The 16,694-nt window shown below is 46.4% G+C and overlaps 1 protein-coding gene across 2 annotated transcripts; it reads left to right on the forward strand.

Moving 5' to 3' along the window:
- The first annotated feature begins 1,367 nt into the window (after window positions 1-1,367).
- Window positions 1,368-14,274, forward strand: adpgk (ADP-dependent glucokinase). Of its 2 annotated transcripts, none has more exons than XM_078199901.1 (7): window positions 1,368-1,667; window positions 2,387-2,612; window positions 5,803-5,865; window positions 7,767-7,887; window positions 9,012-9,208; window positions 11,771-11,869; window positions 13,401-14,274. In XM_078199901.1, exons 1-7 carry the CDS (start codon window positions 1,453-1,455, stop codon window positions 13,956-13,958), a joined length of 1,479 nt encoding a protein of 492 aa, XP_078056027.1. In that variant the 5' UTR covers window positions 1,368-1,452; the 3' UTR covers window positions 13,959-14,274. The 2 variants fall into 2 exon arrangements, with proteins under 2 accessions (XP_078056027.1, XP_078056028.1); XM_078199902.1 differs by having other exon boundaries at window positions 13,404-14,274.
- The last annotated feature ends 2,420 nt before the right edge of the window (window positions 14,275-16,694 follow it).

The following is a 16,694-nucleotide window of genomic DNA, read 5'->3' on the forward strand; positions in this document are numbered from 1 at the left end:
TTAGCTTTTATTAACAGGGGGTTGGAGTTTAAGAGCCGTGGGGTTATGCTGCAACTGTACAGGACCTTGGTGAGACCACATTTGGAATATTGTGTGCAGTTCTGGTCACCTCACTATAAGAAGGATGTGGAAGCACTGGAAAGAGTGCAGAGGAGATTTACCAGGATGCTGCCTGGTTTGGAGGGTAGGTCATATGAGGAAAGGTTGAGGGAGCTGGGGCTGTTCTCTCTGGAGCGGAGGAGGCTGAGGGGAGACTTAATAGAGGTGTATAAAATGATGAAGGGGATAGATAGAGTGAACGTTCAAAGACTATTTCCTCGGGTGGATGGAGCTATTACAAGGGGGCATAACTATAGGGTTCGTGGTGGGAGATACAGGACGGATATCAGAGGTAGGTTCTTTACGCAGAGAGTGGTTGGGGTGTGGAATGGACTGCCTGCAGTGATAGTGGAGTCAGACACTTTAGAAACATTTAAGCGGTTATTGGATAGGCACATGGAGCACACCAGGATGATAGGGAGTGGGATAGCTTGATCTTGGTTTCAGATAAAGCTCGGCACAACTTTGTGGGCCGAAGGGCCTGTTCTGTGCTGTACTGTTCTATGTTCTATGTTCTAACACCAGGTTAAAGTCCAGCAGGTTTATTTGGTAGCAAATCCCATTAGCTTTCGGAGCGCTGCTCCTTCGTCAGATGGAGTGGATATCTGCTCTCAAACAGGGCACAGAGACACAAAATCAAGTTACAGAATACTGATTAGAATGCGAATCTTTACAGCTAATCAGTATTCTGTAACTTGATTTTGTGTCTCTGTGCCCTGTTTGAGAGCAGGTATCCACTCCATCTGACGAAGGAGCAGCGCTCCGAAAGCTAATGGCATTTGCTACCAAATAAACCTGCTGGACTTTAACCTGGTGTTGTTAAAACTCTTACTGTGTTTACCCCAATCCAACGCCGGCATCTCCACACCATGAAACCCATTGTCACCATTTGTTTTAATAGTAAATTTCGAATCAGAGTTCGTCTGGATTTGTTAGTTTTAAGTTTTGCTCTTTTCAGAAGAACAAAACAAGGCATCCGTTTGAATCATGGACATGAAAACTAGTTGGAAAGGAAAATGCTGGAAATCGCTGATTAACGCGCTCTTTCGGTTCCGCATCTATTTTTAACCGAGTTTCTGGGGCTGTTAAAAGCTGCCATCATTCAGAGTAAAAAATCAGGCTTCAGCAGCGCCAAGGCCCGGTCACCATGGTAACCGGCGGCCAGGGTAACCGGCAGTGCGCAGGCGCCAGGCTGCCTGCGTGGCGAGCAGTGCGCAGGCGCTGGATTGCCCAGGTGAGCAGCAATGCGCAGGCGCGGGGCTGCCAGGACGGGTTAGGCGGTGACTCGCGGCCTAGTTTCCGGTGGGGCGCCGGCTTGCAGTCGGGCTCGCGGTGTTCAGCCGCCGGTGCAGGATGTGGCGAATCGCTGCGGCGACGGCGCTGGTGGCCGTCGTCATGAATCTCCTGATCACCTACTACCCGATGCTCGGTCCCGGGGACGCCGCGCAGTTCTTGTCCGATTACCTGTTCGGCCTGTCGGTGATGCGGGCGCCGGAGGACGTGTTGGCCGAGGCCTGGGACTCGCTGATCCGAGCCCCCAGCAGCAGCTGGAGCAGGGTGGCTGTGGGGTGAGTCAGCCGCCCGCCCTCCACATTGACATGGATTTCTCCTCAGTCTGGGAAAGCAGACACTGGGAGAGAATCCGGATTCATGTTTAATTATTCTGGCATTCACATTCTGGTTATTGCTTCTTTAATTAAGCACCGCCACTCCCTTTGCCCCATGACAACTTGGTCATTTAATCTCTTCAGTCTCCCACCTTGTTCCCTTTTGATCTTCCTCTCCAATCCCACCCTTTTAACAGCATAAAATCCATCACCTTTCTACCCTCCTTTAATTCATATTCGACGTAAATCGTTAACTCTCTCTGCAGATAGTTTAAGTTTATTTATTAGTGTCACAAGTAGGCTTGCATTAACACTGCAATGAAGTTACTGCGAAAGTCGCCGCACCCCGGTGCCTGTTCGGGTACACTAAGGGTCAATTTAGCATGGACCATGCACCTAACCGGCACAGCTTTGGACTGTGGGAGGAAACCGGAGCACCCGGAGGAAACCCACGCAGACACGGGGAGAACGTGCAAACTCCGCACAGACAGTGACCCAAGCTGGGAATTGAACCCGGGTCCCTGACACTGATGAGGCAGCAGTGTTAACCACCGTGCCATGCCTCCGCCAGATCTGCTGAGTATTTCCCGAGTTTTCTGTTTTTATTTCAGATTTCCAGCTTCTGCTGTGACTGGGTAGTGCTCCATGTGGCTGACTGCTTCTCCCCTTCTCTTGGCTAGAGTGAATGCCTGTGTGGATGTGGTGGTGTGTGGAATTGGACTCTTGAAAGCGCTGGGCTTGGATGCTGGGAATAATGTGGATCACGACACTCTTCAATCAAGGGAAGACCTGACGGAAACCTTCTCCTACTTCATGGAGAAAGGAGTTGCAGCTGAACGATTCTTCGCTGACAAAAAGCTCTTTCAGAAAATTGCACAGACTGCGTCCGAATTACCAGGAGCTAAGGTGCAGCTTTTGTTTATTGAGCAATCCAGCTGACAGGCCAACACCCATACACGCCAACACCCATACACGCCAACACCCATACACGCCAACACCCATACACGCCAACACCCTCAGTACAAATCAGTGCCCAGCTTGAACAAAGAGAAAACGAGATAAATCAAAACCAATATTTTAGATGACACCAATAGGAAGGGTCGGCATTCAAGGCGCAAGTTGTTGAGGGAGGTTAGGAATTATGCAACCTTGAGATTCTGGGAGAATGAATATTATCCGGACCGCTGTAGAGAGCGGGAAGGAATCTGATAAGAGATTATATTTCCACTGTGCCATCCATATTCTGAGGATATCAAAGTGCTTCGCAGTTAATGAATTATTCTTCATTGCATAGGTAAACTTTGCAGAGATCCTACAAATAGATGAGCAGACTATCTGATTAGTGCATTAACATGAAAGAGGTAGACAGGGCCTCTTTAATATCATCATATTATAACATTTATACAATAGCTGGAACAAGAGAGGAAAATTCAGGGATGAACTGACAAAGGAGGGCCAGAGGTTTTTCTAACTCCAGTCCCCCGGAAGCCAGTATACTGAGTGGTTTGGGAAATCATTGTGGCCCTGTAATATTTACATAAACATGTGAATGTTTTCACCACAACTCGAGGGTACTTACTTATGCTAAAGTCTTGCCGCTTATTCCTGTGAATTTGCAAAATAAGTTACCTTCCCGAACTAGGGTTCTGTGACTCTGGGACCAGATGTTAGCTTGGCCATGATTTTTTAAAAAATACCTGCTTTTTATTTGCATCTTTTCTTCTTACTCATATCAAGGTGCTGACTCTCATTGGGGGACAGTTCCTGAAGGTGCTGACTCTCACTGGTATACAGTTCCTGAAGTTGCTGACTCTCTCTGGGATACAGTTCCTGAAGTTGCTGACTCTCACTGGGATACAGTTCCTGAAGGTGCTGACTCTCACTGGGATACAGTTCCTGAAGGTACTGACTCTCACTGGGATACAGTTCCTGAAGTTGCTGACTCTCTCTGGGATACAGTTCCTGAAGTTGCTGACTCTCACTGGGATACAGTTCCTGAAGGTGCTGACTCTCACTGGGATACAATTCCTGAAGGTGCTGACTCTCACTGGGATACAGTTCCTGAAGGTGCTGACTCTCACTGGGATACAGTTCCTGAAGTTGCTGACTCTCACTGGGATACAGTTCCTGAAGGTGCTGACTCTCACTGGGATACAATTCCTGAAGGTGCTGACTCTCACTGGGATACAGTTCCTGAAGGTGCTGACTCTCTCTGGGATACAGTTCCTGAAGGTGCTGACTCTCTCTGGGATACAGTTCCTGAAGGTGCTGACTCTCACTGGGATACAGTTCCTGAAGGTGCTGACTCTCACTGGGATACAGTTCATGAAGGTGCTGACTCTCTCTGGGATACAGTTCTTAAAGGTGCTGACTCTCACTGGGATACAGTTCCTGAAGGTGCTGACTCCCACTGGGATACAGTTCCTGAAGGTGCTGACTCTCTCTGGGGGACTGTTCTTGAAGGTGCTGACTCTCACTGGGATACATTTCCTGAAGGTGGTGACTCTCACTGGGATACAGTTCCTGAAGGTGCTGACTCTCACTGGGATACATTTCCTGAAGGTGCTGACTCTCACTGGGATACAGTTCCTGAAGGTGCTGACTCTCACTGGGATACATTTCCTGAAGGTGCTGACTCTCACTGGGAGACAGTTCCTGAGGGTGCTGACTCTCACTGGGATACAGTTCCTGAAGGTGTTGACTCTCACTGGGATACAGTTCCTGAAGGTGCTGACTCTCACTGGGATACAGTTCCTGAAGGTGCTGACTCTCACTGGGATACAGTTCCTGAAGGTGCTGACTCTCACTGGGATACAGTTCCTGAAGGTGCTGACTCTCACTGGGATACAGTTCCTGAAGGTGCTGACTCTCACTGGGATACAGTTCCTGAAGGTGCTGACTCTCACTGGGATACAGTTCCTGAAGGTGCTGACTCTCACTGGGATACAGTTCCTGAAGGTGCTGACTCCCACTGGGATACAGTTCCTGAAGGTGCTGACTCTCTCTGGGGGACTGTTCTTGAAGGTGCTGACTCTCACTGGGATACAGTTCCTGAAGGTGCTGACTCTCACTGGGATACATTTCCTGAAGGTGCTGACTCTCACTGGGATACAGTTCCTGAAGGTGCTGACTCTCACTGGGATACATTTCCTGAAGGTGCTGACTCTCACTGGGAGACAGTTCCTGAGGGTGCTGACTCTCACTGGGATACAGTTCCTGAAGGTGCTGACTCTCACTGGGATACAGTTCCTGAAGGTGCTGACTCTCACTGGGATACAGTTCCTGAAGGTGCTGACTCTCACTGGGATACAGTTCCTGAAGGTGCTGACTCTCACTGGGATACAGTTCCTGAAGGTGCTGACTCTCACTGGGATACAGTTCCTGAAGGTGCTGACTCTCACTGGGATACAGTTCCTGAAGGTGCTGACTCTCACTGGGATACAGTTCCTGAAGGTGCTGACTCTCACTGGGATACAGTTCCTGAAGGTGCTGACTCTCACTGGGATACAGTTCCTGAGGGTGTTGACTCTCACTGGGGGACAGTTGCTGAAGGTGGACTGACTGATCACTCTGGCGACCTTTAACATCATGTGAGAACTGAAAAGAACTTGGTATTAATGCCTCAAACTCTGTCCAGGCTTGAACCTCAGTAAAGGTCAGTAGTTGCAGTGACAGTTTGTGAACTGACCCTCAACGTGGATGCGACCTGAGAAGCTGAAAAGTAGAAGGCAGACATCAGCACAGGTGGCGATGCACCACACGGGTCCCTGTGTATTTATTATTGGTGTCCTATGAAGTGTGCAAATTGTCCAGAAGCACATTTCTAGAACTGCCCTTCTTTATGTCGGTTTGTTTGCAGTCAGCACTTTATGTAATATGGTGAAATCAGTGTGGGTGGGAGCGACATGAGGGCATGAATTAAGAGCAAAAGGCAATCTGAGAGTGTTGGTTTCACTAATTGTTCCTGTTTCATACTGGGGCTATTACAGGAAGTTACCCCAGTGAGAACTTTGGAAGCCTTAATGTGAATAGTGGAAACTGATGAAATTGAAGTCAGTCCTGGTGTTTGTTGACTTTTCTGGGGTTTTTTTTACAGCACTTCGTGGGGGGAAATGCCGCCCTGATTGGCCAGAAGCTCAGCACAAATCCAAATCTGACGGTTAGTCGTCTTTTTTTCTGTTTTCTTGAGCTTAAATAGACGGCCCGCTGCAGTGGCAGGAAATTGAATTCTCATCACATGTTTTCTCAAAAACTCTTTTTTTTAAAAAAAACTCATCCCTGTTGTATGGCTGGACTCTCACTGGGATACAGTTCCTGAAGGTGCTGACTCTCACTGGGATACAGTTCCTGAAGGTGCTGACTCTCACTGGGATACAGTTCCTGAAGGTGCTGACTCTCACTGGGATACAGTTCCTGAAGGTGCTGACTCTCACTGGGGTACAGTTCCTGAAGGTGCTGACTCTCACTTGGATACAGTTCCTGAAGGTGCTGACTCTCACTGGGATACAGTTCCTGAAGGTGCTGACTCTCACTGGGATACAGTTCCTGAAGGTGCAGACTCTCACTGGGATACAGTTCCTGAAGGTGCTGACTCTCACTGGGATACAGTTCCTGAAGGTGCTGACTCTCACTGGGATACAGTTCCTGAAGGTGCTGACTCTCACTGGGACACAGTTCCTGAAGGTGCTGACTCTCACTGGGATACAGTTCCTGAAGGTGCTGACTCTCACTGGGATACAGTTCCTGAAGGTGCTGACACTCACTGGGATGCAGTTCCTGAAGGTGCTGACTCTCACTGGGGGACAGTTCCTGAAGGTGCTGACTCTCACTGGGATACAGTTCCTGAAGGTGCTGACTCTCACTGGGATACTGTTCCTGAAGGCGCTGACTCTCACTGGGATACTGTTCCTGAAGGTGCTGACTCTCACTGGGATTCTGTTCCTGAAGGTGCTGACTCTCACTGGGATACAGTTCCTGAAGGTGCTGACTCTCACTGGGGGACAGTTCCTGAAGGTGCTGACTCTCACTGGGATACAGTTCCTGAAGGTGCTGACTCTCACTGGGATACAGTTCCTGAAGGTGCTGACTCTCACTGGGATACAGTTCCTGAAGGAGCTGACTCTCACTGGGGGACAGTTCCTGAAGGTGCTGACTCTCACTGGGATACAGTTCCTGAAGGTGCTGACTCTCACTGGGGGACAGTTCCTGAAGGTGCTGACTCTCACTGGGATACAGTTCCTGAAGTTGCTGACTCTCACTGGGGGAGTTGGAGGAGTGACAAGTGGTAACCTTCAGTGATTTTCATATTTTTATTACCAGTCTTTGAAGCCTTTTTGTTTAGTTCAGTCAGAGATCTGTTGAATCAGTGTTGTACGGTTCATCCTGGGGTTGTTTTGATCTGTTTGCTTTTTTTTATTCGTTTGTGGGACATTGAGATTGTTGGCATTTATTGCCCATCCCTAGTTGCCCTTGAGAAGGCGGTGAGTTAAGTGGCTTGCTCGGCCATTTCAGTTTGGCTCTGGAGTCACATGTCGGCCAGATCAGTTAAGGACAGCAGATTTCCTTCGCTCAAGGACATTTCATGATCTAGATGGGTTTTTCTGACAATCAGCAATGGTTTCATGGTCATCAGTAGATTCTTAATCCCACAATTCTTTTTAATTGAATTCAAATTTCACCATCTGCCGTGATGGGATTCGAACCCGGGTCCCCAGAACATTAGCTGAGTTATTTGGATTAATAGTACGGCGATAATACCACTAGGCCATTGCCTCCCCTATCGGAAGGGCCTCTTGGTGATGAATCAGTGTCAGCTGGAGGCAGCAGCAGTCACTCTGCTCTGATGTTGCCACCAGTATGGTTCCCAAACTCCTCCTCCTCTGAGCACCTGACTGCAGCTTGCAGTCGTGGCAAACAGTTCACCATCGGCCAGACAATATCAGCGCTGGCGTTTGCCTGTGTTCATCTCTGCAACACCCCCTAAATGCATTGTAAAACTCATTGTCCCGTGCGTGTGTGATGAGATATTGGGATGAGTGTTGATGCTTGTTTTGCCTGCAGGTGCTGCTGTGTGGTCCAGTTGGTCCCAAACTTCATGAACTCTTGGGCAATCAAATAATTGTCCCGCCAGACTCTCTGCAGGCGGTGGATGAGTACCACCTCATTCTGGAGTATCAGGCTGGTAAGTTGAGAGTGAACAGTATTTGTAACTTGGGGGCCCGGGGGGGGGGGGAACCAATCAGAACTCCAGTTGCTTCCATTGGTCTCCGAGTGTCCCAAAGTGTGTTGCAGCCAATCCAGTACTTGTGAAGTGTAGTCACTGTTGTAAGATGGGAAATGCTGCAATTGGATCCTGCACAGAAAGATCCCAGAAAGAGCAGTGTGTCAGTGACCAGATAGGAAATCTTCCCACTCCCTGTTAAACACCATTTGTATAGATTTTGCTTTGAAATGCCGAGGGATTAAAAAAAGAGTCGGAGAGAAAAAGTCAAACCGATATTCAAATTATAGAATCCCTACAGTGCAGAAGGAGACCATTTGGCCCATCGAGTCTGCACCAAAAACAATCCCACCCAGGCCCTAACCCCGTAAACCCATGTCACCCCTGTTAGTCCCCCTCACACTAAGGGGCAATTTAGCACGGCCAATCCACCTAATCTGCACATCTTTGGACTGTGGGAGGAAACCGGAGCACCTGAAGGAAACCCACGCAGACACGGGGAGGACGTGCAGACTCCACACAGACAGTGACCCGAGCCGGGAATCGAACCCAGGACCCTGGCGCTGTGAGGCAGCAGTGCTAACCACTGTGCTGCCCCATTGGTGATGAGTTTTGAAGAGGAGGGAGGAGTTCCAGAGTTTTCACTTTCTGCAGAAGACTCGTGTAAGGAGGTGGCTGAATCCTGAGGTGGCCACGTTGTTTGAGCAGTTTCATTGGACTGTATCTGCTTGACTTCATTGTACCAATCTTCCCTTTGGCTCTGAAGGTGTGTTAGCCACACTCCCGGTGTATTGAGTATGTAATCTAAGGGAGTGCTTCTCTCTTGGCAATCTGCCTCTTCTGGTGTATGCTAAAAACTCAGCTCTGCGTGAAGAAGAGCATTTCTGCTCTTATAAGCATCAGGCTTTCACCTTGATCTCATACTGTAGGTACAGTGTCACTACATGCAGCCTTTATCCCAGTCAGATTTCTGATGTGCAACCAGTAATGGGAAAACCGATGTTAAATTCTGTGGATTAGATTGCATTCCAGAGTCTGCCTTTGTGAAGAATGAAGCTAAATGCTGGCTCCTGTTTGTTGTGTAGGGGATACATTGGGGGAGACTAAAGCACCCCAAGCCAACCGCTTCATCTTCTCGCACGATGTGTCAAACGGGGAGATGAACGAGATGGAGACATTCATAGCCAGTCTGGAGGAGTTTGAACCCGAGCTGATTGTCCTTTCCGGTTTACACATGATGGAGGGACAGGGGGACGAAGAACGAAACAGGAGACTCCAGGAGGTAGGGCATACGCACACTTGTTATTGGATAAGGGCTACCTCTCTCAGCATCCGCGCTTACGATGGTGGTGTGGCAGAGTCCACCGTCCCTGGAACACCCTCCCTAAACTTCGACCACTAACAACCTTCACAACTTTTCTGACTTTTATTCAAAAGAGCCAGGGTAATTTTGAATTGCAAAGATTAACCTCCTTGTATCTATAGTGTAAACTACTATGGGGGTTACTAACTACTAATACAGGATGGCACATAGTTAGCACTGCTGCCTCACAGCGCCAGGGACCCGGGTTTGATTCCCGGCTTGGGTCACTGTGTGGAGTTTGCATGTTCTCCCCGTGTCTGCGTGGGGGTGCTCCGGTTTCCTCCCACAGTCTGTAAGGTGTGATGATTAGGTGCATTGACCTGAATGGAATGTGGCGACTAGGGGAATTTCACAATCACTTCATTGCAGCGTTAATGTAAGCCTTATTTGTAGCACTAATAAATAAACTATTGTTTTCTGTCTCCTAACTCTTCTCCCCACACATTGCTGCCGCCTTTGAGATGTTTTTGCAGTGTTACAGGCATTATAACAATGCAAGCCCAAGTCTAGACAGTCTAGCAGCAAAAATTGCAGTTAGACTGTCTAGACGCTCGGGTAATGTGTTGAATAATGAGAATGTTAAGAAAACCTTTTGCCCAGGGTAAAGCCCTGAGAGGATTAATTTCTACCCAACCTGATCCTGAGGGTGAGATCTAGTATTGAAAAAACCCCAGAAACTTTCAAACAATGAGTCAGACTAAAGCCATGTACAAATTGGAGAGGTTGGTTGTAAGGATTCACGTGTGTTACAAGGGGGTTAAAACAAGAAGATACTCAACCATGTTATTTATCCCATTCTGATGTTCCTGATAACATTAATTCACTTCACCGATCTCCCCTCCCTTTTTGCGATTGTATCCTTCTGCCATTATCACACAAAAATGTGTTTCTAATTGGCACATATTTTCCTTTCTACTTCTAAATAACATTGATATTACCCTTGATACTATCTGTATGTTTGATGCAACTGAGTGGTTTGCTCGGTCAGTTCAGAGGCCAATTAAGATCACTGCTGTCAGTCTGGATTCACATGCGACTGGGTAAGGAGGACTGATTTCCTCTCTTAAAGGACATATATGTACCTTTCTTTGCTGATCAGTTGTCCCAGTCAGCAGTTCAAGAAGTGCTGATTGCAGTGTGCTGCATGTTTTCCTGTTCCTTCACTCTATATCTATAGAGATCCCACCAGCTGTGCTAATCAGCAGTCCCTGCAGGGAAAGTGCCTGTGTTTGAGTATCAGGCGATTACAGAATTGAGCTTGGTTGAGGTACCAAATTTAAACTGGTCAGAGGGGGAGTGTTAGTGGGGTTTTCAAGGTGGTGGGTACTGTCAGAAATTTCAGACAATACAAGACTCACGAAGCCAGTGCCTCAATTTAAAGATGTCACCTTTATTTTGACCAGCGGCCGCTCGGAGAAACCATCAAAGGTCGGGGCAGCTGAAGCAGCTGGACTTCCCCAATGAATTCCAAAGTATACAATTCAAAACAGATCAATTATAGATTTTCTTATCAATTACTCCTGCCTTTCATTAGCTTTAAATCAATCATCTTCAATATACAAATCAACAGTAATACCTGTCATATGCTTTAGCCAATCGCATCTTACTCTTTGGCATAATGGTATTTCATTGGTCCTTAGAATCTGGATGTATCTTCCCAATTTGGCTAATTCAACATCCTGTTTCCCTTCGTAACCTGAGACGTTAGCCGCAAAGTGAACGTTCCCATACATTCCTCCACAGGGCACTGCCAAACCAAACTAACACGTGACTCCACGTCCAGGCATGCATCCATCTTATCTGGACAGTGAATAAGCCCTATTCATCAAGTTTGAACAAATGTTCTTACTATTAGAAACTCTGTTGATAAACCTTGCATATTTCCACGGTTTAAGTATTCCCTTAGAATATGGCTTTGTCCTAATGCCCTTTACCATGATGCTTTGCAGCAATCTGCCTTTGGCCACAGTGAACAATGATTCTTAAAAATACATTAATACATTCAAAATATCAGCATATGTGTTTTTAAATCAGAATCACTTGTGTAAATCTCTTACTGCATTTCATATGTGTGTAAACTGCTTTCTTGTTGGCTTATAAATCTGTTTTAAAGTCATTTAACTCAGTGCTGGTAGTCCTGTCAGTGTCTTAATGTCTAATGGTTTAAAAATCTTTACTAACCTATTGAGATTTTTCCCTTACAGGGAGACTCTCCCCATGGAACCTCATGCTAACAAGAGTTGATGCTGTCAATAAAATGTAGGCAGGAAAGCTGTGTGGGTCAGTAATTGTTGTACAAACACTTGTTTCTGCTCTAGGATGTTCCATGGCCACTTGTGGAAGGGTTAGCATTTAGACTTGTCTCAGAATTTGCGATAATTTTGTCACAGCAAAATGTTACTCCTCCTCTGAACTTCAGCTCTTGCCTGTTTCATTTCTAACGTAACGACTTCTGTTTTCTCCCTTACTGCGAAACGACAGGTTAGTTTGTTAATCTCAGAGATCCCGAATGAAATCTCAGTGCACCTGGAGCTGGCTAGCATGACCGACACGACGTATATGAACACCATTGTGGAACAGGTAACCATTATATTTGGTGGTTGGTGGGCTCTGTGTGAGGGTGTGAGTAGCGGGAAGGTGTTGGTCCGCTGATTTGACTGATCTCAGCTGGCTCAACAGTTGAGAAAATAAAGTTGACCTCGGATCCGGTGGAGTAGGGCAGCTGGGATGCTTGCCGCTCTTCACTGTGCACTCACCCTGCTGGACAGTGCAGCCATGCTGTTATAAAAGCAAAATACAGATGCTGGAAAGCGGAAATAAAAACAGAAAGTGCTGGAAAAACTCAGCCGGTCTATCAGCATCTGTGGCGAGGGGAACCAGAGTTAATGTTTTGACTCTTTGTGTAGCCAACATCAGCGTGGCTCGATCCAGAGGGTCAAATTACTCTGGGTGGAATTTTCCCACCCCACCCACCACGGGGATCATAGCGGGCGGGACACTGACATTGCAAAGGTCCATTGACCTTGGGTGGGATTTCCAGCCTTTGGAGTGAGTGTGACTGGAAAATCCCACCCTCTGTGTGATTTAAGTATAGTGAGTGCCCTGCAGGCAATCACCATCTAGGAAGAGACATGAAGAACAATGGAGTACTGCCCTTAGAATCTCTTCCCTAAAAAGAGGCAGGTTGGGAGGGGCGGTGGGAGGTGATGGGGATAAATTTCACTGAAAAAATGGGAATATTGGTTTTGTTGCGTTTGGTAAGTCAATGTAGATGTTGTGAAAATCATTTTTGCACTAATCACAATATTAAAACAGTCTTAATTAAATTCATAAATGACATCAGCAAGAAACCATGGTGAACTCCTCCTTTTTGAGACCCATGTGAAGCGATTGACATGGTCGACCACACCATCCGTCTCTCGAGCCCATCCATGGTCTGGCTGATTGGGAATGCTCTCACCAGCTACCACATGACATAGGAGCAGAAGTACATCATTCGGCCCGTCGTGTCTGCTTCCCTATTCAATGAGATCATGACTGATCGTGTGTAATAATCCTCAACTCCACTTTCCCGCCTTATCCCCATAATCCTTGATTTTCTGACTATTAAAATGCTACGTGGATCTATCCTACCATAATCAGAGTATCTCCAGCAATAGCCTCCCTTCCAACATTGACTGCACCCAATCTGTTTCACCACTGCCTTTCCTGACCTCTTCCTGGCCCCTGTACAATCAGATTGATTGCCTGACATCCAATCCTGAAAGAGTCTCAATTTCTTTCAGTTAAGCGTTGGGAACATTGAAGTCATTGTCTTCAACCCCCTCAACAAGTTCCATCCCCATCTCTCAATCCAGTCCCAGTCTACTTGCAACCTATATGAATCTGAGTTGAGTTTCCAACCCACGTCCTCTCCGTTGAAGAGACTGTCCACCTCCTTTTCTCTGGCATTGCCTGTTTACGTCCTTGCCTTATTCCAGCTGCTACCAAAGTCCGCTAACCATGCTCGATTTCCATCAGAGTTGATTTTCCACAGGTCGGAATGACTTCCTGGGTGTTTTGGGCATTCTCTTGGTTCATCACTCTGCTCATCAGCTTCTCTTCTTCTTAGCAGGTTCTTACTCTTGTCAATTCGATTGGCCTGAACGAGCAGGAGCTGTTGTTCATCAGTCAGGCTGGCTCAGGGCCTCACTCTTCACAAGAGCACTGGAATGGTGCTCCTGATATTGGAATGGTCAGCGATATTATCTTCTGGCTCCTCAAAGAGTACGGACGAATTAATACGCGAAAGGATTCGGATTTAACCCGTGTTCATTTCCACACTCTGGCCTATCACATCCTAGCAACTGTAGATGGATACTGGAGCAACCAAATATCTTCTGTTGCAGCTGGAGCGCGAGTTGCTGGGAGTCAAGCGTGTGGGACTGACACCATCGATCCCTCGAAGGTTGTCCTTAATTCTCCTAAGGAATTTGTTCTGTCACAAACGGACGCAGTGCTGAAGAATAAGAAAATGACACTGAGTCCAACCAACCCTGTGCGTGTGTGGCAGAGAGAAGGCATCTCGTTTTTCATCACTCCCGTGCTGATTTGTGTCAACCCCATCAGGACAGTGGGATTAGGAGACAGTATCTCCGCAGAAGGGCTTTTATATTCTGAACGGAAGTGACTGCAGCCTCACTGTCCAAGCAAATTTGAGTTTGTATTTACGGCAAATTCTCCACGCTTAGTGTAGGAATGGGGGTGGTGGTGGCTTGTAGCAGGGAAGGATGGGCAACAAATCACAACTGTGGCTTTAACTCCATGGCCCAATGTATAAAAGCTGACCAGTAAACGATCTAGTCGCACCTCTCCCTTTTGCTATTTCATTGCTACAACAATCAGTGGACGTTACTGGATTCCATTCAAGCTTCAAATCTATTCCGTCGGAAACAACCACAACTCCTGTTTTCTTTGTTATGCTAAAATGAACTTTGGAAATCTAAGTGTAGAGTGCTTGCCTTGATTGGGAAACAGTGATTTTATGATCGGGATATTTTCAATGACGTGGGGTGCATGAGGTGGGCATTAAATACTGATCTTTCACCTTGAGGACCTGAATTCTAATCCAGCCTGGCCTGTTTGGGTGAAAGTCTTCTCCATCTGCTGGCTGTGAGGGTCTTACATTGGTGGGTTCAATTCGACGGACATAAGTTTACAATACAACACTTCCCCTAATTTAACACTAATGAGGAATCTCATTCAGAAATAAAAGGGTCGTCGGTATGAGGAGTGTAAACCTGACACATTGGTGAAGTAGGATGTGCTTTGCTGAGTGAGGGGGTTGAGTCAATTTATTGAGGCATTGCAGAGAAATCTTTACCACTGATCTAAAAGTGCTTTATTCTGCAACTTCAGCAGAGTGGCCAAGCCTCCAAAGGTGTGAACTCACGTTTGACAGTGAACAAAGGCAAAGTTCAGCTTTTCTAACAAGTGAACAATCGTTTAGCTGTTATTTTGGTGTGAAGGGACTTTTCCAGAGCCGGGAGAACAGCACATTGTTTCCAATCTACAGCCCAGTGCAAGTTTCATACTGATAAGATACAAGAGATATAGCAGTTAATTAAACGGTCTTCCTTTATTCATCAGCTGGGAAAGATAAATAACAATCAGTACTTCCTCCTTGTGTTACACAACTCAAAATCTTCTCTGTAGATATAGGGATGGGCAGTAAATACTGACCAGCCAGCCACGCCCATATCCCACAAATGAATAAACAAAAATCCAGATTTGGGAGATCAGGATCTAGAATTGTGCAGGACTGGTCATAGACTCACTGTTACATTTACCCAGTGACAGGAATTTAACTGTGACCTTTTTTAAATGATTGTTAGACTGAATGGCTGGGGTTTAATGTCTTCTGTGTTCCATTAGGTGGGTTAATAACTTTATTCAGAATATATCTTTGTGCTTAATTTAAAAGCTATTGGCTAATACCATTGATTCAGGCACGAGGCAGTTTTATTTCAAAGTATGATCCCTGGCTTTCTGTTTATCTCGGGAGCACCTGGTGAAATAAGGAGGGGGAGGAAAAGCTGATCTTCCCCGTTTTTAGAACGTGCTTAGACTGATTTTGATCATGATTCTAATTTAGCAATGCCTGACCTGGCTGAAAGTGAGAAAATATAATTCTGCCAGCTAACAGCACAAATGTCGAGTTTCAACTCCCCCCCCCCCCCCCCCCCCCCCGATAGTTAGAGACATCATGTCGTGTGGTGCTGAATCAGCTGACTCGGAAGGTTCGACTTACAGTCCCTGCTGACTCGGCTGATTGTCAGTAGGGTAGCAATTCTGTCCTGCACCTGATTCTGGGCCAGGAGGGAAGGAGCTGGTGTTCCAGCCCCCCCCCCATCCAAATGTTCCCTGGAACAGCCAGCTTGCTGGTTGCGGGACTGAATCAGACTCAGCTGTGATGCTCCACGGTTGAATAGCTTCCTCACTCACTGTACAGACCTGTGTTTGAAGAAAGGGCATTTATGTGGATATGTTCACATCTGCACCATAAAGAGAAATAAAAAATACAAGTGAGAACCAGAAAATCAGCTTGTCTTCCTCCCACCATTCACTCTGAATTACAGACCATCCCTTTGAGGGGAGAGTTCGAATCAGAGGCAGTCAGCAGAACAAGTGGTGTGTGCAGATAACCTGACTATCTCTGCTGCCTTATGGAATATTGCTGAATCAACAGCTGTGCCACGCTGCGGTTTAAACTCCTTTACTCTGCGATGGATTCTCACAGGAAATCAGTTCCAGTTTTGGTGGAAAGGTGGATTTGCGGATTTTATATTTTCTGCTTTTTATCTCGAGGAATGTGTTAAATTAATTGCTCTCCTATTTCCTTTTCCAATTAAAAAGCACCTTGGTTTTAGCTGCTGTGTGAAATGTTACAGGGGAAGGTGACGGTAAATATGTCATTGGCTGTGTTAAAACCTCTGATATACACAGGCCCTTAGTATCAGACGGGAAAATCACCTTAAGGAATAAGTACGAGATGAAATGCAATTCAAAATAAATTCTGTTTCAAACAAAGTTTTTAAATGAGCTGAATTTCCAAGCTTATCAAACTGTTTTCGCTAATGCACAACAATGTAATTGCTTCAGTGTCCTGCGGCAGACCCGAAATGATGTGCAACGCAAACATTAATGTAAAAGCAAATGGGAGAGATAGGATTGGGGATGAGAAAAATATCAGCCATGATTGAATGGCGGAGCAGACTCGATGGGCCGAGTGGCCTAATTCTGCTCCTATGTCTTATGGATTCTTATAACCTGAATCGTGGTGCTGTAGTGAAGTGTCTGACATCTGATTATAAATTATGGAACTGCATTGTGATACAATAATGTGTCAGCTTGTTTTTATCATAGA

Source organism: Mustelus asterias, chromosome 29, assembly GCF_964213995.1.
Source record: "Mustelus asterias chromosome 29, sMusAst1.hap1.1, whole genome shotgun sequence".
Taxonomy (NCBI): Eukaryota; Metazoa; Chordata; class Chondrichthyes; order Carcharhiniformes; family Triakidae; genus Mustelus; species Mustelus asterias.

Coding starts and splice junctions, on each gene's coding strand:
- adpgk (XM_078199901.1), top strand. CDS start 1,453: ATGTGGCGAATCGCTGCGGCGACGGCGCTGGTGGCCGTCGTCATGAAT. Junction 2,613..5,802: donor CCGAATTACCAGGAGCTAAG/GTGCAGCTTTTG, acceptor TTTTTTTTACAG/CACTTCGTGGGGGGAAATGC. Junction 9,209..11,770: donor GAAACAGGAGACTCCAGGAG/GTAGGGCATACG, acceptor GCGAAACGACAG/GTTAGTTTGTTAATCTCAGA.